Consider the following 23,719-nt stretch of genomic DNA (forward strand, 5'->3'; position numbering starts at 1 on the left):
AGCCCCCAACTTTGTGACCAACTTCCTGCCCAGCCCCGTACTATCAAAAATACTCAGATGACCTCATTTTTCAGTTACCGTTATAACACCGTTAACCAATCATCATTTCTCTCTCCTCCATCTCATCACCTCTCTCTGCCACTTCATCTTCTTCACCGGCGAAGGTCGCCGGACAATTTTCCGGCCGGCGACCTTCAAACATTAAAATATAATAATAATAATTCTCTCTTTAAAAAAAAAATAATAATACTCTCTCTCTCACTCTCTTTCTCTCAAAATTCTCCGGCGACCTTCGCCGGTGAAGAAGATGAGGTGGCAAAGTTCTGGGTACCCCATTTTTCAGTTACCGTTATAACACCGTTAACCAGTCATCCTTTCTCTCTCCTCCATCTCATCATCTCTCTTTGCCACCTCATCTTCTTCACCGGCGATGGTCGCCGGCCAATTTTCCGGTCGGCGACCTTCAAACTTAAAAAAATAATAATAATAATAATTCTCTCTCTTTAAAAAGATAAAAAAAAAATTAATAATCCTCTCTCTCTCAAATTCTCCGGCGACCTTCGCCGGTGAAGACGATGAGGTGGCAAGAAGATGAGGTGGCAAAGAGAAGTGATGAGATGGAGGAGAGAGAAATGATGACTGGTTAACGGTGTTATAACGGTAACTGAAAAGGGGGTCATCTGAGTATTTTTTATAAAGGAGGCTACTAGACATGAAGCTGGTCATAAAGTTGGGGGCTATTTGGGAAATAACCCTTATTTCAATTACCCCCCTAAATCAGTCCTCATTTCAATTACTTCCCCAAATCAGTCCCATCTTCTCTCCATTGCTTTTGCGCTCTTTCTTCTCCTATTTGAGATGTTGAAATTACACGTGTTGATTTCAATTACTTCCCCAAATCAGTCCCATCTTCTCTATGCTGTTCAACTCTTTCATCTCCGACTTGAAATGTGTACCATATTTAACGAGATGATAAAGTTAAAGATGTAAAACTCCACTATATGGTAGTTGATGGTTGTAAAATACGAATTCTAGCAAGAGGATGACCATCATGGTGGTTCATGGTTGTGAAATTCGAATTGCAACATGATCAAGAAGATTAAAAAAGATAGGTTGGTCATACAAGATATATCAAACAGAAATCTGCAGCTAAACCAAGTTTTAGTCAAACAAATAACCTGAAGTCTTAAAACATATCCCATACCCAACATCAACATCTCTAGTCTCTAGACTATTAAAACCCTAATCTGCATGACTGTATAAACTACACCAAAACATCCAAAGAAACTCCACCATAACCTGATTGGTAAACAAACTTCATCTTGTTCTAGTTATCAACTCGGGGGCGAGGCCTTGGCAGCACCACCCTGAGAAACTGTGGCAGCGTCATAGGAAGTACCTTGCCCTGTCCCGCCAGTAGAAGCACTGTTACTCGAGTGAGATGGAAGTCGTGAATATCCAGACTCGAGTTGCTGCTGCTGCTGCCCATAACCTGCTTGGGAAGTGATGGATGAACCATAAGATGGTGGCTGCCCATAACTAGGTGCTGCCCCATACCCCGAGGTTGGGGGCTGATAATGAGCAGAATCTGGCTTAGCATATCCAGGTTGTGCGTTAGATGGTGGAACAGAATGTGGATATCCGGGGTGAACTGGAGCCGACTGCATATTGCCTGGTTGAGTGCTTGAAGGAGGGGGGCTACCGTACACTGCTTGAACAGGAGGCAACTTCTGTCCCTGAGGCAGTCCATGTCCAGTCTGAGCTACTGGTGGTGGTTGGCTTCCGTAACCAGGCTGTGAAGTTGGGGAAGGCCCATAAGCAGGTTGAGAAGTTGGGGGCCACCCATAACCACTAGGCTGCCCTAGACCTTGAGAAGGATAGCTTGAGAGTGTGGAATTTGGCTGTTGACTGCCATACCCAATTGAATTTGGAGCAGGTGACACTTTCTGGTTAGGAGGTAACTGAGTTGGCCCCTGTGCTCCGTAAGGTGGTGGAGCTCCTTCCTGGGATGGGTTAACTCCCGTACCATAGGTTTGTCCTGAGGAACTGTATCCTTGCTGCTGCTGGTCATATCCTTCTGTCTGAGAATTAGTTTGAGAACCATAACCAGGTTGAGGTGCCGGTGGGTGATAAACACCATAAGCATCAGTATAACCTTGTTGACCAGATGGAGGTTGGGAGTAACCAGATTCTCCATATGACCCTTGTTGTTGACCATAAGTAGGAGTAGGTGCTTGACCATAACCATAACCCCTGTTATCTGTTGTAGTTGAATGCCCACCGTGCGGCTGTTGTTGGCCATAGTAGTCATACCCAGTATTACCCTGCACAGTTGACTGATTGGGCTGACCTGGTGTCTGATCCCATCCAGAGGAAAAGCCACCTGGTGTAGGTTGGGGTGGGTAGCCGGGATAAGGTGACTGAGAAGTATTGCCCTGAGGTGTCTGCCCAGGATAAGCTCCAGACTGCTGCATGTAGCCATACCCAGGTTGCTGCATTGAAGGTCCAGGTGGACCCCAACTTGGAGCACGGTAGCCTTGCGGAGGATATCCTCCACCCATTGATTGATTTCTAACACGATTCTGCAAAAAAATAATCTCATCATATGAACCGTAGTATTCTTTTCAAATAAATCAACTCAAGACAAGAAACAAAGGGGCAGTAATAGAAAGTGAGATAACATTATCAATGCACATGGTAGATAAGCAGTTTACAAGTGAGCAATCATGAATGTAAGTTGTCAAGCAGTTAAATCGTAAACAAATTACAAATGACAGTTGTCCTCTGTTTAATAAGTTATTGCATCAAGAGGGTAAACACACCTACATACCGTGCCAGGGTGAAATCAGTCATGCCAGCGGATGCGCATCCTCTTCCTAATCAAAGCTTAATGGCCACAACAATCGCAAAAAAAACACCATATACGGACAGTACATAAAGCAAAGGGGCATCCAGACTCATTTGCAAAAATACGACGAATAGTGATTTATGAATACATGAATATGCCATAAATATGGCAATAAAGTGGCATGACCAGGAGAGAACTAGAACCAAATAGGAAAGATGATAAAGTTGCAGTGTGGTGTGGATAATATATTTAAGAATATAATCAGGCATCTTCATACAAAATGTACTATATAACAATAGTCAGGAGCATATTATTAATATTAACAAAGAGCAGACAGAACTCCAGATAGATAACACCATGAGACAGTATATTCGTAAAACAAGTGGAAGTAGCTGAAGACTAGAAGTCTAGAATCAGATAGCAAAAAGTTATTTTATTCTTAAGACCGATCAGGATAAGCACTGGTTCTGCTAGATACAGTATCACAAAAGAGCAAACAAGCAATTAAGTAGTATGAAGTTGGATATGTTACTGAAATATCATAAGAGTTTACAATCTCAGGGGATAACTTTCAAGACCAGTCATATGATTATCTTGATCTATTGTAACATAACAAGTCACTGCGATGGACTATTTCGAGCAGCAGAAATACTACAGAAGAGAAACATATGCTAAAAGAAAATTATTTTCCATGAAAAATATTAGGAGTCGTAAGCCAAGCAAAAAATATTGAGATAGAAAAAAGATGCTAAATCTGATAAAGAAGACAAAAGTAGGAAAAGGTTTCAGCCACAGAAGCCATTAAAGGAGAATGATCGGAGTCATTCTGATGAGATATTGAGATCAATAAGAAGAATTACATTAAGCAATCAAAATCATGGTCACACAAACATGACATTTGAACCCATGTTTACCGGCTCAATGAATTAAATGATCCATACATATATATCACAAATCATTTATTCACCACCAAGAAATGATATAAAGACATCAAAACTAAACTAACGGAAGACCAAAAGACAGGCAGCTGCTTATAACAAACTAGTGTAACCAAGCCAACCTAACGAATAATAAGCAATAACCATATCAGAATACACAGTGAGTAAAGGCATTCAGACAAGCTGGCAATATTATCCTAATATTATTTGGGGATTCAACTGAGAATGCTTATTCAGACATTATTGGTAACCCAGTAGCTTAAATACAGATCAGGAATGTAACACCTGAGAGTGAAATAACGAAGGAGACTCGTGATCATAAACCTGCACCATGTTGGTTTCTTCGCCAAAACAAACTAATCCAAGAATTATCCCAAATAACTGAGTTAAGATATATAAAATCCCATTAAATAGTATCTTGGCCATTTGACTACTAATAAGCACTGCACAATATTGAGATATATCCTGAAAATCAAAAAGCATTTACAGCCCATATCTTAGTTATGGGTCAAGAATGCAGAACCTGCTAGACAGACCAGACAGCAGCACCTGCTCATAACCCTGCTCCATTTTAATATCACCAAAACAAATAAATCCAAGTTATCCTACACAAGTCCCCCTATAACTGAGCCATGAATCACAAGGAGAATAGAACCATCTAGAATTAGCCAAACGGAGCAACCTAGAATAATCTCTTGGATGTTCAACTAAGAATGGTAAATGAAACATATCCAAATATCTTCTTAAAACCAGTAAGGTATCAAAAACCCAGTAGCTAAAATTGAGATTAAAAAGGAAACACTTGTGAAGTGTCTAGAATTAGGACATCTAAATCCTGAATAAAGCATACTATTTCTGCAGTTCCTTCTTAGTATCAGGCATGTCGAATGTTATAGGGCATCACCTTATATTTACAGCACCTGACTGCAAATAAGCATCAAACTTGAAGAACCTGCAACCCAATTACATATCCACAGCCCCGACAGAAATAATATTTTCATAATGATAAAGCAGATCCAACTTAATTATAACAGTCCGATTATGCAACTCACTAATTTACTACTTACAAACCTAACGAATAGATCCAGCAATCTCACTACAGATAATCTTCAGATGCCCAACTCTTTCCACAAGAACATATGGCTAACCCATATGATGTGCCGAAAATAGATTCCTTTTTTAACAGAAATATATATACCAATCGACTCTCCACTATGTAAACTAGTAGTACACTAGTACGTGACGTAAGCGAAGCAGTAGTTGCAAAAAAACAACAAAAAGACAATATCATGTGAAGAACTGGAGAGTATCCAATAGGAAGCTAATGCAACCAAATAAATATTGCAATTCGGAAAGAAGCTTCATCCAATTACATAAAAATCAGCTGAACGAATTATTCTCCACTAAGACATACCAGCCTGAGCTTAAATCCCCATTAGAATGCCAAGCAGCAAACAATACACAAAAGAAGCAGAATATCTAATACAATTATTACCATACAATAAAAGAACATGTAAGACATCCTTAAGTAAGAGAAAGGAGAAAGCAGTATCTAGAAGACTAGAACAATATCATCATTATCAAGACAATTTTTTTTGCACCACATATCCAGATGGATATGTTTTAAGCTGTAATGAACAGTCAATAGGACGGGCCTGGCAGTTTGTAAACTGCAATAGCTAATCCACAGTAATATAGTAACTAACACCTATGATGTTATTCTTTTTTCAACACATTTTATGGATTCAATTTCTATATCTTTTATTTACAGGATTCTTTGTTTACATCAGTTGACCACACCCTCAAAAATGTGTCTATGACGACCCTCTGTGACAAGAGTGATCAGGGAACTGGCTGGGTACAGATCTAGCTAAAAGTAAGAGGGCATTCACCAATACCTGACTTATGACTTCATTGACCAATTCTTTTGCAGATTCAATTTGTTCCGGGGTGCCATCGATATAAACAGTTCTTTCAGTAGATGTATCGCCAGGGGGTGGATGTAACGGTATCACCTAAAAAGAAAGCATAAAGGGACTTATTATTCAAAAGAAAGCATAAAGGGACTCCTCTTACTACTTCGAAAACTAAATGTGGCCAAACATAGCTCAAATAAAAATAAATAGAACCACCGTTTAAAAAACAAAAACATTCTGATCTACAAACCTGAATACGAGCGCCGGACCTGGCTTGCATATTTTTTATTGTTTCACCTCCTTTCCCGACAACCAGACCAACCTAATAAACCCATCTCCATCAGACTATGTAAATTGAGGAACGCAAGAAAACAGAATCTAGGTCTTAGTTGTAAATTTTGCTTGCCTTACTGCTTGGAATTTTCATCTGAAATTGATCAGCTCCAGCTTGCGCCGTGAACCTTCGACCACCAGTGCCAGAACCGCCAGCTTCGGCCTGTATCAGTATTAATTACATAATCCCAAGCAAGGAGAAACATTAAAATTCTAATTTCTGGACACAAGCATGCAGTCTCATAAACCTCTTTCACAGTAATGTTTTGTGCTTTCTCGGAAGCCAGTTACAGTCACTTACAGATTCATAATCCACGTTAATTTAAGCTCTAAAGCTATGTGCTCGGACTCCCAAGTAACACAATAGTAACTTGCCCAGATAGGGACTCGGTGCGAGACAAATCGGAACGAACTACCCAGCCCAACTACTTGGGTTTTTCAAGTCAGTTACTCTAAGGATTAACCGGTAAAGGACAGAAGTAAAAAGATTGTTTCAACCAAATTTAACTTCAGACAGGTCATTTTTAATCAGGATATTGAGGATAATATACGTAGTTAGTGCGTTACACATAATGTTCTTGGGCATTGTTTATTGACTGCTATTCTAGGTATCATACGTACATAGATTAGTGTATACTCGACCATGATCACTTGGTCAGTTTTCTGAAATTAATATGTCAACCAGACTTCATCAAGACAAACAAAGACTCCGAAACATTAAAAGAGAGTACTACCTCTGCAAGAACATCCTTAACTAACTGCTCTGCCTTGTTGATTTGCTCAGGTGTACCCGTTAGTTCGACCATTCTAGTCATGGAGTGTGGATCAGCATCCATATCTCTAGTTACTTGAATCTTGGCTCCTGACTGAAGCTGTAGATTCTTAATTGTCTCCCCACTCTTACCAATGATAACACCAACTCTTCCATTCGGAATCTCAATCTTTCTGCTTGAACCTTGAAACCCATATGGGTCTGGTACTGAGGAAGGCTGGTTTATACCAACTTGGGAACTAGGTATTTGCTGACCTGGGTACCTGGGTGCAAAATCTATGGCAAAAAAATTTATTCAATGACATGAAATCCATCAATCTAATCTAAAGACAAAACCCTAAAATAATTCAGATACAGCAAGAGCTATATTGATCTAATTAGAGACAAAAATAAAACCACCTGAAATAATGAAAAATCCCAAGAAAATAAATATAAAACCCTAAAGAGTGAACCAATTCAATCCTAATCATGTTCAATAAAAATGAATCGACAAAACATGAATTGTAAAGAAGAGAACCCTTACCGTCTGAATCATTGGTTCCACCACTATTTTCGACGCGAGGACGTTTGGCTTCAGCGTTGTTGTAAATACGAGCAGCGATTTCCTGTGCACGAAGTTTGGCAAGTTGTATTTCATCAGCAGGAGGAGGTACGTTATTGTATGAAGGGGGAGCAGAATCAGAAGACTGAGAAGTGATCGGAGCAGAAAACCCAGTAGGACGACGAGGGCCAGATGAAGGAGGTGTCTGATGATCATCGTATTTTCTCTTATTGTCCATCCGATACTGTGATTCTTCCGCCATTGAAGAATTCTTTGTGAACCAGAAGAAAAAGGTTTGCGCGAGAGAAACCCTAGAGGAGTCGATTGGAGAGTGGAGTTAATAAGAATGTTGGACAAAAAAATAGGGGAAAATTTTCAGTTCGTCAAAATTGGGGCGAAATTGGAATTAACCCTAAAAATAGGGGTAAATTCCTTTTTGGCCCCCAATGTGTTACAACTGGCCTTTTTAGCTCCTACTGCGTTTGAGCTTCCATTTTGGACTCTAATTGTGTTGGGTCTTCTGTTTTGGCACCAAATCTGTCTCACTTTTCGATTTTAGACCTTTATTGAAATTCAATTGAATTTTTTTGTTATTTTCAATTCTTTTCACTCTTGTTTTCTTCTCTTCGTCTTCCTTTCTTTCTCTGCACTACCTCGTCTCCCCCTTCACCACCACTGACCTCGGCAGAGGTCGTCGATCAACAGACTGTCTATGGGATACCTTTGATGATATTAGTTATTATTGTTTCTGTTTGCTCATCTTCAACTTCTATATCGGCATGTGGTTCTAGATTCGTTGGTTCTTCTTATCCTAAAGTAGCTTTTGTGGTAAGACTATTCCTTCTCACACCATCTTCTTTAAATCTATGGCATTCAAATTTTGTCTTTTTTTAGATTTTTGCTTCATTAACCATCGACTTGAGCTTAGTTTAACCAGATCAATATTTTCTAAAATACTAAACCCTAAAAATCTAGTAAAACTGGTAGATTTGCAAGTTGTATTTATATGTGTAAGCTTAATGTGATGAATTTTATGTACAGTGGCAAAAGAAAATATCTGAAGTTTGAGATTGTCTTCTAGGAATATAATTAGATTTGATGCGCCAATCCTATTAGCTTGTGGTGGTGAAAGCAGTGGTGGTGGCGAGAAAGAAAAAGAAAGAGAACGAAGAGAGAAAAAAAAAGTGATTGACAAGTTGCATGTTGGCGAAGGTTGTTGGTCGTCAACCCTTTGTGGGTGACCGTGTTCGTCAAGAGGATATATGAGGTGGAGGAAAGAGCAAGGTGAAATGAAAGGGAAAAGAAAATAATAGTGAAAAACAATACAAACTAATTGAAAAATGGAACAAAATTAGGTCCCAAAATGCAAAAATGAAAACCTCAATACCGAGCCAAAATGGCCTCTTATCATGAATTGGGTGTCAAAAAGAAATTACCCTTAAAAAAATAGACCAAATCTAATGTAGAGAACGGCCTTTCCCGCATGTAGTTTTGGTTGCAAGTCATGAACACAGTCAATCCAATTTGACCCAAATGACTTGATTAGGTTAGGAAACAACCTAATTTCAAGAGGCAAAAATTAACATGTACTTTTTACCACCTATATATTTATTTTCACTTTATCTTCATTCTACTTCCACCATATCCCACCACCAATTCCACAATATAAAGGATAAAACAAAGGGTAGAATAATTGCAACTTCCACCATATCCCACCACCAATTCCACAATATAAAGGATAAAACAAAGGGTAGAATAATTGCAAACGAAAGAATTAGACTTAACATTCTTTTAGGAGTAGTTCCTAATCTAAAATACACCTATGGTGCGTTTGGTTGTAGGATTTATGAATCCACGGATTCATAAGTCCTTGGGATTCATGATTCCACGGATTCATGAATCCAAATGGTTTCTTTTGGTTTGTTTGGTAACCAATAAGAATTATAGGATTCTTGATTCCTTCATTTAAAATCCTTTGGTTTGTTTGTCTATTATACTTGGATTCTTATAAAATAAGATTTTAATTAAAATAATATCCTTCAAATTAATGAATAATATCCCCAAAACAAAATCTCATCCAAATATTGTCTCTAGGTAACTGAAATTTCATGAAACCTATTTTTTTCCGGTAACTGAAATTTCATGAAACTTATTTTTTTTCACGAAAATTTCAAAAATAGTTATTTCTTTCTACAAAATATATTTTTTTAAATCATTATTTTTTCGAAAATTATTATTTTTTCAAAATCATTATTTTTTGCAAAAACCATTATTTTTTTTCAAAAATCATTATTTTTTATCAAAAATCATTACTTTTTTCAAAAATTATTATATTTTCAAAATCACTATTTTTCAAAAAACATTATTTTTTCAAAAAATAGGTATTCCTTCTACAAAATAATTATTTTTCAAAAATAATTAAAAAAATAGTGATTTTTGAAAAAAATAATGATTTTTGAAAAAAAAATAAAGATTTTTGAAAAAATAATGATTTTTGGAAAAAAAATTGATTTTTGGAAAAAAAAAGTGATTTTGAAAAAAATAATGATTTTCAAAAAAAATAATGATTTTTTAAAAAAAATAATGATTTTTATTATTTTGTAGAAGGGAAATAAGTTTTTGTTGATTTTAAGTTTGAAATTTAGTTTTATTAATCCAAGCAAATCCTAGGGGGTAGGGTGGGATTTTGGTCTAATACAAATTTTGGAATTAGGAATCCTTAGGATTCAAGAGTCCTAGGATTCTTGGTAGCCAAACAGACCAAGAATTCATGATTCCTACCAAATCCCACTTTTGATAGGAATCCTACTTAAGAATCCTACAACCAAACACACCACAAGTGGATTTTGTCAAACCCACAGGCTTCTGCCTCAAGTGACTTAGATTAGGTTGGACTTAACATTCTTTTACGCCCTAATCAGATGTAATATGAAAACACAAAGTGCATCTTGTCAAATAACTTCACCAGTTCCTAATCTTTTTACAAACGGATACCTGAGTCCTGAAGTGCTTATTACCCGCAAGAGAATTGGATCTTAGTTTGAGTAAGAATAGCAGCAGGAATACTCGAAACAAAATATTGAGAGAGAGGAGAGAGAGCAACTAAAATGTAAAGAGAAGGCAATCGGAGAAAAATTCATGTAGCATTTCAAAGATGATTACCTGAATCAGGTTTACTTGAATGGAAACCATGAATCATGCTAGGCACACCCCAAAATTCGACACAAGATTTTTTACCCAGTTGCCCTATACAAAAAATCACTCCTCTATTTGTTTTGGTCAGACTCACTATTTTACAAATTATTTCAGAACAGGATTCGTTAGAAGTAGATTGTAAACTTACACTACATTTGCACTTTCTTGACCATATCTACTTCACCGAATCAAAGCCATCTTAAGTTTACACTTGATGTTTCTAAAAACATAATAACTACTGAGAAAAGAAAAGAAAGTAACACCAAGGTAATCTTCAGCTCGGTGCGACCTACAAGTTAAAGTTCTCCTACATTTAGACATGGAAAAATCCAGCTGGAGATCCATATCTTTCTATCAATCAACATAGGCCCTTGTTCGGCTCATACTACACGGAAGGACTATATCAATCAACATAGGCCCTTGTTCGGCCCTTTTAATGGTATTTCCCTTCATCAAAAAAAAAAAAGGAGAAAACGAGGACTAAACAAATAAAAATGTCTTAATTGAACACAAACATGAGCACAAAAGAAAAAAGAGAAACAGAGAGACATGCTATGAAGAATACAACATGAAAAAATATATAAATGAGAAGATTCCACAAATCCTAGAAGAGTAATTAGGTTCAGATAATACAAGGATAAAAAATCTTCAATTGGTGTCAATGAAATATGTCTTAACAGAACAAATTTTACTTTCTAAGCTGACCTAATTGTTTATCTCAACCACTTTTGGTTGCAAGAGAGGTACAATCATATTTATCTTCAACCTAATAACTGTATTTTTCTTAATAAAAAGAACAAAATAATAATTAAGCTGCCCGCCCGGGAACAAAAGACATGTTAAACTTCCTCTTGGATTCTGCGACAGCAAATTCTGAAAGCCGATATTGGAGGGAGATAAGAGAGAGAACCTACAAGGCAGCTGCACCTCCTCGCTGGTTTGTGCGAAGAGGCACCATGGACTTTGCCCAAAAAAACAAGCCATAAAGTTTCAGGAACCTGAGGAATGAAAATGCTCCAACGCCGTCTCTTTCTCTCTCTATGCATAATACATGTACAAACTGTTTGCAGCAGCACAAGCTATTGCATTCTCAGTTGGGTGCCATGCCAGATGAAGCAATTTGGTTGTAAAATCAAAGGAATTTCCATTTGCATCAGCACCAGCGTTATCTGCTCCTGTTATAAGTACAGGGAATGCATACTCTACGTTAAGTGTTAAGTTTAAGAACATTAATTACCAATTTAGAAGTGTATAACCAACGTCTGTGAGGAAATTCAATGGTATAAATCGAACAAACATATACACCAGAGCAACTTAGGGATTGGATAGGGATCGACATCAGAGGTAGCTGGAGTCAACCCCAGGTCGATCCCTCGAGTTAGTTGTTATGTTCGAAACGATAATTATTCGAATTCAATATGAATTATTAGAGTAGACTCAATGGCATGTGTAGAGACAATTTCATACATATGAATACAAACATTTTTTTGATATATATATATATACACACACACACATCTTATGTAGTATACATGTATCTGAATATCCAGTATGCGTATGTATGTATATATGTATGTATACAATGAGAACCAAAACTCGACTGAGTTACTTGATGAGGATTGATGGTGATTCTGGATCAGCCCCAAGCCGATCTCCGCCACCAACAGCTTGGTTTTTTACTTTTAAGTTAAGTTTGTAATATTACATCAAATAAGACTAACCTCGTCGTACAACACGTGTTAGGCTGCTCAGCGATCTTGAAGGCCTTGAAGGTGTCTGTACTTGTCTCCTGAAAAGGAATGCTTATAACATGAATTTTTATTCTAATTAATAGACATTTCAATCAGATGTACTCTTTTGCCATCACATCACTATCGTTAAACACTTGTTCCGTGTTGTAAGGTAACAAGTTTGCCTTCCAACCAATTTGAAAGGCTCTATTTTTATATTAAAAAGAAAACTTTTTTCCACCTCAAGGAGGTTTGCTCCGGAAAAGTGAAGCACTGCCTTGAGACTTACACTTCCATGCGTAAGGTTGCACATTAATTCTTTTAGAACAAAAAGAAATGATACCACATTTAAAGATTTATATGAAAAGATAACATAATATAGTCTTTTTTACTTAGCCACAACAATAAGGACACAAGTGTTTAACAAACAAGGAATATAAATGTTACTACTCCCTATGTTGCATAAACTTAATCAATGCTTGTATGTTTTGATTGTAAATGTGTATGCCTCGAGGTGAAAACAAAATGAAATGCCTTCAGGCGCACACACAAACACCGAATTCTAAAACATGAACATTTTATGCTCCATCTTACTGATTAACCATCTTTTTTGGTATCAATAATAAACTTTGGTGTTTGGTAATTCATAAGTAAATATTGTATACATATACACTAACATATAATTCTCTAGGATCTAGGTGACTAGTTCATTACGTACAAGGCATAACAAATACCTATATATTTTAGGGTTAATTGCGTTCGACCCCCAAAATTTGTGCCAACTGGCTTTTTGGGCCACCATTAGTGTCCAACAATTCGTTTTGGCACCTCAAGCCTAAATTTGTTTGTTTTTTCCAAAAGTACCCTTGTGACATTATTGTAATTTTGGTTCTTTCAAATTTATCCACCTCATCCTTTTTTTCTTCTCCACGTTACCCTCTCACTCCGCATCATCAAACCTTCCACCTCATCTTTTCTTCTTCACGGTCGGCGACAGAAGGTCACCGTCCGACAATCTTCACCGGCGACCTTAAAAAAAAAATCTTCTCCTCCCATCGCCACCAAGAACTTCTCACTCTCTTTAGGTTCCCCTTTGCCAACAAGAACCCTACAAAGGGAAATCTGGAGAGAGAGAGAGAGAGAGAGAGAGAGAGAGAGAAGTTGTTGGTGGTGGAGGCGGTGGTGGGAGAAGAGGAAATTTTTTAAGGTTGTTGGTCGTGATGAGGTGGAGGGTTTGATGATGTGGAGTAAGAGGGTGATGTGGAGAGAAAAAAAACTGAGGTGGATAAATTTTCAAGAAAATCAAAATTACGATAATGCCACAAGGATACATTTGGAAAAAAATTAGGGTCGTGGTGGCCAAAACGAGTTGTAGGACACTTGTGGGGGCAAAAACGGTCAATTGGTCACAAATGGGGGACAGAACGGAATTAACCCTCTATTTTATAATATGGATACAATATAATCATATTTATCTATATTTGGTAACTTATGCGGCCTCTTCGCGAGCCGCCTCACTAATGATATAGTTCTGCCCATTAAATTTTGCTTTAAGTATTTTTTACTGTTACTGTTACAGTTGACAAATCAATATGTCAATATTATTTTTAAATGAACATTATACAGATAGGTATATATATGGCTATGGGTGACTAACTAAGATTCTTATATTATGTCCATTGAGTTGCAACATATTTGATTAACGGTTTCTTCAAATCAAAGCAAGTGTGAAATTCATGTCACCAGTATCACGTGCAAGCAACTAATTTTTATTGAAAACAAATGCTCATGTCCATCTTCCTTCAAACATATTGAAGTTATGATATACCTCATGGGGTTTTTGCTCGCTTCAAGAGTGGTTGCTTCAGTACTGCCAGCCGCACAACCAAATACCCGGAATAGATTGCTGCGATCACAAAAAAAGTATTACCAATTTACCATCGCATAATCAATAATGGCATCAGAATATAGGGTTCAGATCACTATAGGGACAAAGACAACAGACCTGTAAGAACCAGTGGCAATGCGAGTTCCATCTCCACTCAGACAACACTCGAATTTGTCAAATATTGAATCATTTTCGTATAAATCACAGAGCTGTTAAAGATTAATTTTCGTAATGAACAGCCAGTTATAACGATAGATTCATTCTGTAGTAGATTTAGTAAATTTCGTTTATTGAATAGCATAATACTCACCTTAGGCCTCAAATGTTCGTGAACCTGGAAAGTTGCAACTGGACCAGAATCCATATTTATATCCCACAGCTATAAACCACATATAAATTAATGAGATTGTATCATGTAGTCACTTCTTTTACAATGAAAATAATTTAGCATGCTAATTTTCATATCTCGAACAAATTAATTATAATCTTTTGTTTCGTTTCACACTTCTCATCGTAGTTTTGTACAATAAATATCTTGGACGGGTCAGAAGAATCAATCAGTGACATATTTTAAGCCAGAAGAAAAAATCAAACAGTAAGCACTTCAAACTATGAAACTTACACGATGGGATTTAATCGGGGATTTGTAGAGTTAAGAATCGCTTTATGAGGTCATGCAGCCATACAAAACTCCGACCAGTTTGATGGGTGAGAGATTCAGGTAAGCAACATTGTCTTAATGAAAATTTAAATATCCTACTTAAAAAAAATTTCTAAACATTTCCCTTGGTACACATTCCAAGAGTGATTTACGGGACGAAGAATCAAGCTTGAATATAAACATGAGAATTGATGGAGAGCGCTTAAGGGGAGATCAGATAAAGAGATAGCAACAAGCTTTTAGTACTTGGATCCCTAAATTTACATAGGTATCATCTTTCCTAAAGTTAATGAAACTAATTTCTTGAATAAGCAAAAGAAGCGTACTATAACAGTTCAAAGTTCTAACTTCGAAGTAGCATATAGTACAGATTTCTTTTTCTGGATTAGGCAGCTCCCATTTACTTGTCTAATGTAGTTGGAGAAGACAAACTTCAGAATCAAATATATTTAATAGAGAATATTAAGACATGAACCTTGAGAGTCATGAAATCACGACTTAATATGTGTCTTCCATCCTTTCCAAACTTAATATCGGAAACTGAGGCAATGATCTCTGTGAAAAAAGACTTTGAACCAGACGTTTCTTTCTCCTCAAACCTATAAAGAATAAATAATAATATTGACTACACATTGAAGACATTAAAAAAAACTACTGATTATTAAACGCATATATAGGTTCCTTTATTTTTTAACTTTAGACCAAATCTTTCTTCACATGTAGTGCTTCAGTCAGATCTTTCTACATAATGCATACCAGGTGTGTCGATAGCATAACAAGAGGGAATGGACCACTTACAATTTACTATGGTTATCGCATAAAGCAGATTCACGCAAATCAATAAGTCGAATTGAACCCCTTGAGCTACTGTATGCTAACATATTACAATGACTAGGGTGAAATTCAGCTGATGTTATCACCTCTGCAAATAGGCATGGAAGTTTTAAGTTAGCGAATTAAACTTAAAGAGTACTGAATGGTTAAAAGTACACAAGGTCATAAACAGAGAAAGTAAAAGTTAAGTTATTCAAAAGAAGCTAAGAAATAATTCCAAACAAGCCAAGAGCTGTTCCTCCCAGTTATTTTGTTGATGATTTGAGCACTACCAGTTTATATTACATTTCTCTCACATAAAAATCCCTTTAAGAATACAACTGAGGAAGTATATAAAACACTTCAAAAATAAAGAACAAGGTCGACATGTTACAAGTTTTCACCACCACCCAACTTCAAGAAAGCTTTCTTAAGTTTTTTTTTTTTAACTTTAGATGAATATATAAATAAAAAAGTTAAATGTGATTCTTCTTCTTCTTCTTCAAGAAAAAAGGAACAAATGTGCAACCTATAACATCTCGCTACCATATACGTTATGTATTATGTTCCTTTTAAAACTTCAAGCATCAGGTTGTCTATCTATTTTCACCTTAACGTTGATTTCAAAGTTACATTAATAAATTAATGAAAAAGTATGGGAGAGATTTTATTTTCGCAAGTAGTAGAAGACTCCAGAATATTATACTAATGGGCCTGCCTTGGTCTTGATTTTAAAAAATCTTTCGATTCACTAATATGGAAATTTGGGCTCTAATAGTACTTCGTGTGTTACATATATTGATATATAGAACCTGGATATCAGGGAATGCAGCGTCTCTAGATTGGAAAGATAAAAGTGAACGAAATTTAATTTTCAAGTAAAAGTGTAAAACACAAGGTTTGCTCTTATATGTTTTGTTTATTGTTAATCAATTATGGGAACTCTTGCTTGTAAGATTCAAAATTGCTATATCAGTGTCAGCACGTACAATGCAAGACTTCAAATTACAGAAAGAACTCACAACCACTAGAGATGAAATCTTGAAACAACCTCAAATCAAAATGCATATATACCAGTTAGATCTTCCATGTTTGCAGGCTTCACATCAAGAATATTGAAACTCTGGCTGCTTACTTCCAAGTTCCAAAGATTTATCCGCAGATCATCAGCTGATATGAAAGTCTCCCCATCACTGGGCAAAGAACATGAATGTCTGAGTAAAATATATGAATTTCGAGAAAGAGATAGTGACAATAAGAGACTGCAGATCAGACTACATGGATGGGAAAACTCAAAATACAGTAGTAAACAAATTTTACTACTTAGATAAGGTTTGGGATGAAAAGAACAGATAACAAATTTTTAAACAATTTAAGTTTTAGTATATTAAATAGAACCTATCACTATTGAAATGTATATGTATGAGATGCCGCGATACAGTGATGCAAGGAACTTGGAAGGGCGTAGGCGTCATTGCCTAAGCCTTCATGGATATATTGTATGCTCTACAAGTGACTCTACAACCGATTTAAATAAGCCCTAACCATCTTGAGGCAGACCTCTGAAGATGAACCAACACATTTACGAAACATTTCACCATGTGACACATTTGATTGTTCAAAAACCATCTAAATAGATAACATAATCACAAATATTCACATGAAGAAAATACTTTTCATGTCAAACCTAATGAGTTGAGCTAACCTGAAATAGTAGAGGATGAGAATCAATAAAAATACATTATTCACCTGTTATTTGAAATTGAATTGATGTGATAGTCATGAGCATGTGCATATATTCTCCGACGTTTTGCCACAAGGCTTGTCTCATGGCTGGCTACCTAATGAGTATGGCAAGTGTTAGTTAAAAGAATCCAATAACCAGAACAAGCTTTTCAACTGGGTTGAACACTATATGCATGTCAAATGTATACAGTAGTAGTAAAGAAAATAAATAAGTTACCACGAAATGCCTTTCACAACTTGCAGTAGGCAAAAAATTAACTACATAATTAATATTTGATATACATACTAATGGGTTCACAAGCAATGTATAGCAAGTGGTGTATGTCTATCTGAGCTAGATGGATAGATTTTGAAATAATAATTCTACCAACAAAAAACAACATTTTCAGAAAATAGAAAGAAAAAGATGTAGTTAGTCTAGGAACAAGTACCACAGGTAAATGTAGTGATGGAACGCCCTCAGGGGGGAATGAGAAATCAGAGGTCAAATCATTGTAGGAATAAGATCTCTGTGGACTTCCACCGTTAGCTAAACATGGTTTTGGACTAGTTGAGGTACTTGAGCCAGCAAGGGCACCATTTCCAAGAGCCTGTGAGGGGTTAACATTCATCTCAGAAACTTTCTTCAGCTTCTTCTCTTGTACCTGTTCAATGAGCATAAGAAAATAGTACTAAAATTAGGAAGTAAGCTGGAACCCGGAAAGATCTCTAGCTCGTTGGCATTAACAAATCATTACCCTCAAACTAGGATAAATTTTAGAGTCTGGACCCTGGAATTAGACACTTCAGAAGGAAAAGAAATGTTAATTGCAAAAAAAATACAAAATGCTGATACTGAAAACAGCCATATAAACTGATTAAAACATAGGAACGAATCCTACTAGGAGTCTAGAACATCTTATGATGCCTTAAAAACTTAAATTTATTCTCTTGCATGTCATTGAAACTTCTTGAAGAAAACCGACTCACTACATGGAAACTTTTGATCATATCTCACTAATATAATCATATGGCATGCCCATATGACTGTACTAGGTTTTACCCAAACTGGAGAAGATAAATGAGTAGCTGGTTAAGAGTTACTCCTACTGACAAGTTTGAGGTTAACTTGAAGAACAAATATTCCGGGCTTGGCTTGCTTAAGTTGAGTATCTAGAGATGAATAATGGGAGTTTACCGTCGAGCATCGGGCTAGTTCCAGATTGCCGTAGTTCCTCACAAAGTGAAAAATAAACTTCATGCAAGGATGAAAGTATGAAGGCAACACATTTCATATTCAGATTGTAACGAAGATAATGCCCATCAAATTGTAACGAAGATAGTGCACATCAAATTGATGGATAGGGAAAATGTGCGCCCAGAGTACCAAACAAGGAACTGGAAAAATTAAAAGAGAATGAGAACCACACTCCTTATAGCCATACCTTCCAAAACTTAATTGTTTTATCATTAGTTGACAGAAGAAAAAGGGCACCATTAGATGTCTGGCACCATCTAATCTTGTTGATTTTCTCCTCTATCTCCAAACTCTTGAGATAGTCAAACTGAAATAGAACAGAAGCAGTTTCCTCATGATTTAGCTACAAGAGTCCATAATGCAGAAAATAGAATCAATAGCATTACCGAAAAACTTCAATACCTCAGGTTCATGGCTCTGAAACTCTGTTTTGTATCGAAACTCAGGATGCTTACTTATCTGGTAATCCACCTTTTCTTGATCTTTCCGGTATTCATGCTACACATATATTCATAAGATATTTAATATTATTCCCTTAAAAAAAATTGAAACATCATACTGAGCTTCTTAATTGTGCAGAAGAATGATAACATACATCTTTCGTGTCAGTCCTCTCAAATAGTACCACTCTTCCCCCTCGATCACCAGTAGCAAGATGATCCCCGGTTTTATCAAACTCAATTGCTGAAATTATATCAACTACAATAGGTAACAAGATAGTTAGAGTGTTAGCTAAGATATAGAAAAACAAATATTGGTGCCAATGAGTAAAATTATTTGCTCGCACACAAATGGAAAACGACCAACAAAGGTAATAAAACACTTTTCTTTTGGAATATCTAGAAAGAAAGATTTAATCGATAAAAAAGGACACTCAACTAGTATAGTGCCCATACAGTAACAGTATTGGTCTCAGCATCCATGTAGTAAACGAAGCGCATGGTTGTATAAAGAAAATGCAGTTGATGTTACATTGTTTTACTGAAGGCAGTCAAAAGCTAAAGAGGAATAAATGAATCATTAATTTTTATTGTGAAGTTAGGCAACATGCCGCATCAGGAAGTTTAAAGAGAGTCACGTGAATTTCTTACAATAGTCTAGAATAACATGAAACTAACAACTAGTGCTCAACTTTGGCATAACATAGTCTAAGTAGGTGATCCTTTTTGCACTTTCTAAGTGTTGGGCACTTATTAAGTGCAAAATATCAAATTTGGGGTGTTTGTTTTAGCACTTAATTTTGTGCACTTATAAAGTTCAAACGAAGTAAGTGCAAATATAAAGCTCAAAGTTGGAGGTTTATATTTTGCACTTGCACTATAAGTGATACACCCTAGAAGATTATAGAAATTTCTTTATGTCCCAATTATAGTTTAAGATACCTATTTAAAATCAAACCCTAGATTGTTAGTCCGTGTTTTGAGAGAAAATGCCGTTCACACCAACCAAGAAGAGCAGAGCTAGTTTGCTTCTTTCTTAGCAATAGTGGCATTTAGTGCTTATACTTTAGTCACTATGCTCTATGACACATGATGATCATCTTAATTTAACATTATATTGTGGAAGTTTAGTTTATTTGTGTTTATTTTGAAAAATAAAAATATATTCGTATGAAGTATTCAACACTACGGAATTGTATGGATCATATGGTAATATTGTCAATTTGATTAGTAAGTGATTAAAAAACAAACTGGTTGCATTTACAAGCGATGTAAAACAAACGACATTGCACTTATAAATGAGATTACAAGAGCACTTAGTTGTGTTAACACTTATAAGCACTAAAAAAACAAACACCCTCTAAGATTTCATATTTGTAGAACCAAGTGTAGTTGATGTTATTCTTATTCATACTGTATCTTTAAAAAGCTATGCAGTTTTCAATAAAATCTCAAAAATTCAGACAACCATCTAGTTCTAATCCTTTAAACTTGCAGATAACAGCAAGGACCGTTCCTTTTAGGAGTTCAAATGATCAAACCATAGAAAAAATCCTCATTTAATCACGTTTCTGCAAGAGACTCTCCTGTAATAGATTATGGAACAAGCAACTATAATAGATTGACACCATGATTTTCAGGGTCAAATATAACAATCAGCGATTACATTTCCATCGTGATCGATCAAAACGAAATTTCAGCTAAAACTCTTTGAGTGATCTGATTATGAAACTAATTACCTACGAAATCATAGGATTCAACTTGATACAGAATGAATGTAGTCTAGAACAAAAATCAAAGTAAACAGAAGTTATATATGAAGTTCGATTTCATACTGTGGAATGGATTATTCTCTACCAATCTTACAACCACTCAGATCAACCTACCACATTATCCATCAAGTACTGTACAGAATCTCATTTTTTTCCCTAAAATCCGCCAATAAACAAATAGTATGAAAAAAAAAATCACAACATTTAACGATCTGTATAAACAGATCGGCTAAGTGAGATAGCGATTTAAGATCATAAACAAATACAGATAGAAAGATCATACCTTCCTGAACTTCTTCACCAGCAGTCCTTTCACCAAAAACCTGAGAGAATTTCCAATCAAGATGTTCTAATGATCTTCCTGGAGTAGCGGATTCATTCACTCCTCCACCGTTCATTATCCTTCTGTAATTATTTTCTAGCCAAATCTAACACTAGAAATCAATTCAGTACCAATCGCCTTTTTTAAGTAGAACAAGAAAAAGAAAAACTATTTGAAGATCATAACTATAGACTAAGGTTTCATGAAGAAATCCATTAAAATGCAGCTTTTTTGATAACTAAAATTGACTAGGTTGAGAGAACTCAGATGGTTTTGACGAACAACGATCTCTGTTTCTCTCTCTACTCTCTCTCTCTCTCTCTTTCTCTCTCTCTCTCTCTTGTGTTGTTTTCTCGGTAGAAGGAAATAACGGGAGAAGGAAATGCGATCTACCGGATCCAAAAGAGTCTTCAGTATTCTCTTTTCTAACTATGTGTTGGGGTGGGACCAAATTTTATGTCAATTGAAGTTATCAAAAACATTTGGCCTTTCTAATTCATCAAATACTATTAGATTTGTTGTCGGAAGTCCTTTTCGTATAATTGACTTGCTGTTTAGATTTCTTTTTTCGAGTATTGTATTTTGTAATATCTTTTGACGGAATCATCTGAAAATATTTTGTATTTAAATTTATACTTTAAAGTAACATTGTGGACTATATGTATAAGAATAAAAATCTCAAAAACAAAATGTTATCAAAAATAATAATATAAAAAAATAAAACAACAAAATAACAACCCTAAACATAAGAACTGGAGTACAAAGGTTTACATGAACATAAACAATCTCTAATCATCATCATTTTTTTTTGTTAAATACTCTAATCATCATCATTTGATAAAAGAACTTGCAAATCTTGAAATCAAAACAAACTATTTAATTTATAAATTTCGAGAGGAAATGAGTGAATTGAAGTTTTTGTATGCAAAACCAAAAATAATGATTAAGGAATAAAGAAGACTAGAGTATTCTGGAAAACTTTAAAAGATAAGAAAGACATTTTAGAGAGATGTCAAACAAAATCTATGATTGAGTCTAAATAGAGAGAAATGTTAAAGAAATGTTAACATGAAATTCTGTTACATAGGAAACTGATATTGGAAAAAATTCTATTACGAAGGTAGATAGATATACACTGCTATATCGTCAATGTTTGAAATAGTTTATATTTAATCCAGAGCTTGATATGAAACTCGAAGACACCAACGAGAAGCATATAATGACTACCTGTAGTATCCCGACTGCCACAAATTTTTCGATGATAGTCTTGCTCTCTATTGGATGTACAATCAATGACTTTTTTTTTTGTTGAAAGGTACAATCAATGACTTCAACATTGATTTTACACATTGGCAAAGAGTCACTGGAACTATAATAATTAATCCAACATTTTATTGTAACAAATAACACTGAGAGAGAATAGCGAGGAAGAGATCATGTTGGGCAATGGATAATAATAGATTTTAATGCAAAATGAGATTTTGACTTAGGAAGGTACATTCCAACCCTGTGTACATGATAACTATGAGTTACGGTGTGTAGATGTCGATTATTCCTAAAAAATTATGATGACTGGCCTTTGATGTGATTTGTTCGTCTTAGTATGTAAATTTTACATCTTGAAGTTTTGTCATTTCTTAAAGATCTTCAACAAAGAGCTCACTTAGACAACCTAACTAGAAAAAGGTTATGATAAATAAGTAACTTGGGAGCTTAATTGCAGATTCATTAAAGAGATACATAATAGCAGCCAATGACAAAGCCCTCCGAGCCACTCGAGAAAGTTCTGATGCATAAAAATACCAAGTATAAAATACAAAACTTGAAAGGCAGATCCGAATATGCATCGGAGATGAGTTTTCTAAGGTGTTCATTTCGAACATTTCTATTCTATTATAGTATAGAAGAAACTAACAAACAAAATAAAATAACACGAGAATGGTGAACTTAGCAAAGTTTGTAAATCTTGGGCATTAGATCAATATTTGACTTCTTACGAATTAGCACGTTGCAACATCGTCACATATTATGAGGTGCTCATGGGAAAAATGTTCAAAATAAAATCCTAAAAGGATTTTGGGTCATATTTTGCTAAAAAATGAATTTTTAGTCATTCAGGTGTTTTGCCCACAATAACCTCATTTGTGTCTGTTAAATTCTTTTCTATCCTTCTATAAATATTCTGAAGCTCTTTAGAACCCTTTTGGTTTCTTCTCATTAGTTTTAACGCATCCTCTCTCCAACAGAAAATTACATTTTCTCCCTCGAACCATAATCATAGTTCATCTTCTTTATTCATCTCTTCTATAACAATGTTTATTTTAGGTTTCAAGATTCGGTTTTTTTTGTTTATTTTCTCATATGTAAACAACCATGTTCATCTTCAAAATAAAATAATTAAACCATGTTCAACTATGATATCGGTTTTCCCATAGTTAAGGATGAAACAACCAGATTTGAAGATGAACATGGATGTTTTGGTTTTGTTCATCGTTTTTTTAATGGTTTTGGTCATTTTCGTTTTGACTCTGGTCATGTTTTGACTTTCAATATATATGGTTTTTGTA

General features: G+C 35.5%; 2 protein-coding genes across 2 annotated transcripts; both read right to left on the reverse strand.

Annotated features, from left to right (window-relative positions):
- Positions 1-1,079: 1,079 nt before the first annotated feature.
- On the reverse strand, positions 1,080-7,681 carry LOC147543756 (uncharacterized). The gene is made up of 6 exons (XM_086637747.1): positions 7,331-7,681; positions 6,770-7,083; positions 6,109-6,198; positions 5,953-6,024; positions 5,685-5,801; positions 1,080-2,582 (listed from the first exon to the last, which is right to left on the reverse strand). Exons 1-6 carry the CDS (start codon positions 7,608-7,610, stop codon positions 1,335-1,337), a joined length of 2,121 nt encoding a protein of 706 aa, XP_086493873.1. The 5' UTR covers positions 7,611-7,681; the 3' UTR covers positions 1,080-1,334.
- A 3,417-nt stretch (positions 7,682-11,098) lies between these two features.
- LOC147543757 (serine/threonine protein phosphatase 2A 55 kDa regulatory subunit B beta isoform-like) lies at positions 11,099-21,626 on the reverse strand. The gene is made up of 14 exons (XM_086637748.1): positions 21,114-21,626; positions 19,214-19,317; positions 19,021-19,116; positions 18,806-18,925; positions 17,813-18,025; positions 17,385-17,476; positions 16,710-16,828; positions 15,621-15,744; positions 15,298-15,421; positions 14,472-14,540; positions 14,279-14,370; positions 14,102-14,179; positions 12,265-12,332; positions 11,099-11,718 (listed from the first exon to the last, which is right to left on the reverse strand). The coding sequence occupies exons 1-14, from the start codon at positions 21,226-21,228 to the stop codon at positions 11,582-11,584; spliced, it is 1,551 nt and encodes a 516-aa protein (XP_086493874.1). The 5' UTR covers positions 21,229-21,626; the 3' UTR covers positions 11,099-11,581.
- Between the last annotated feature and the right edge of the window lie 2,093 nt (positions 21,627-23,719).

This window comes from Eschscholzia californica, unplaced genomic scaffold (genome assembly GCF_041429995.1).
Source record: "Eschscholzia californica isolate CP2 unplaced genomic scaffold, dmEscCali1.0.p SCAF_4, whole genome shotgun sequence".
Taxonomy (NCBI): domain Eukaryota; kingdom Viridiplantae; phylum Streptophyta; class Magnoliopsida; order Ranunculales; family Papaveraceae; genus Eschscholzia; species Eschscholzia californica.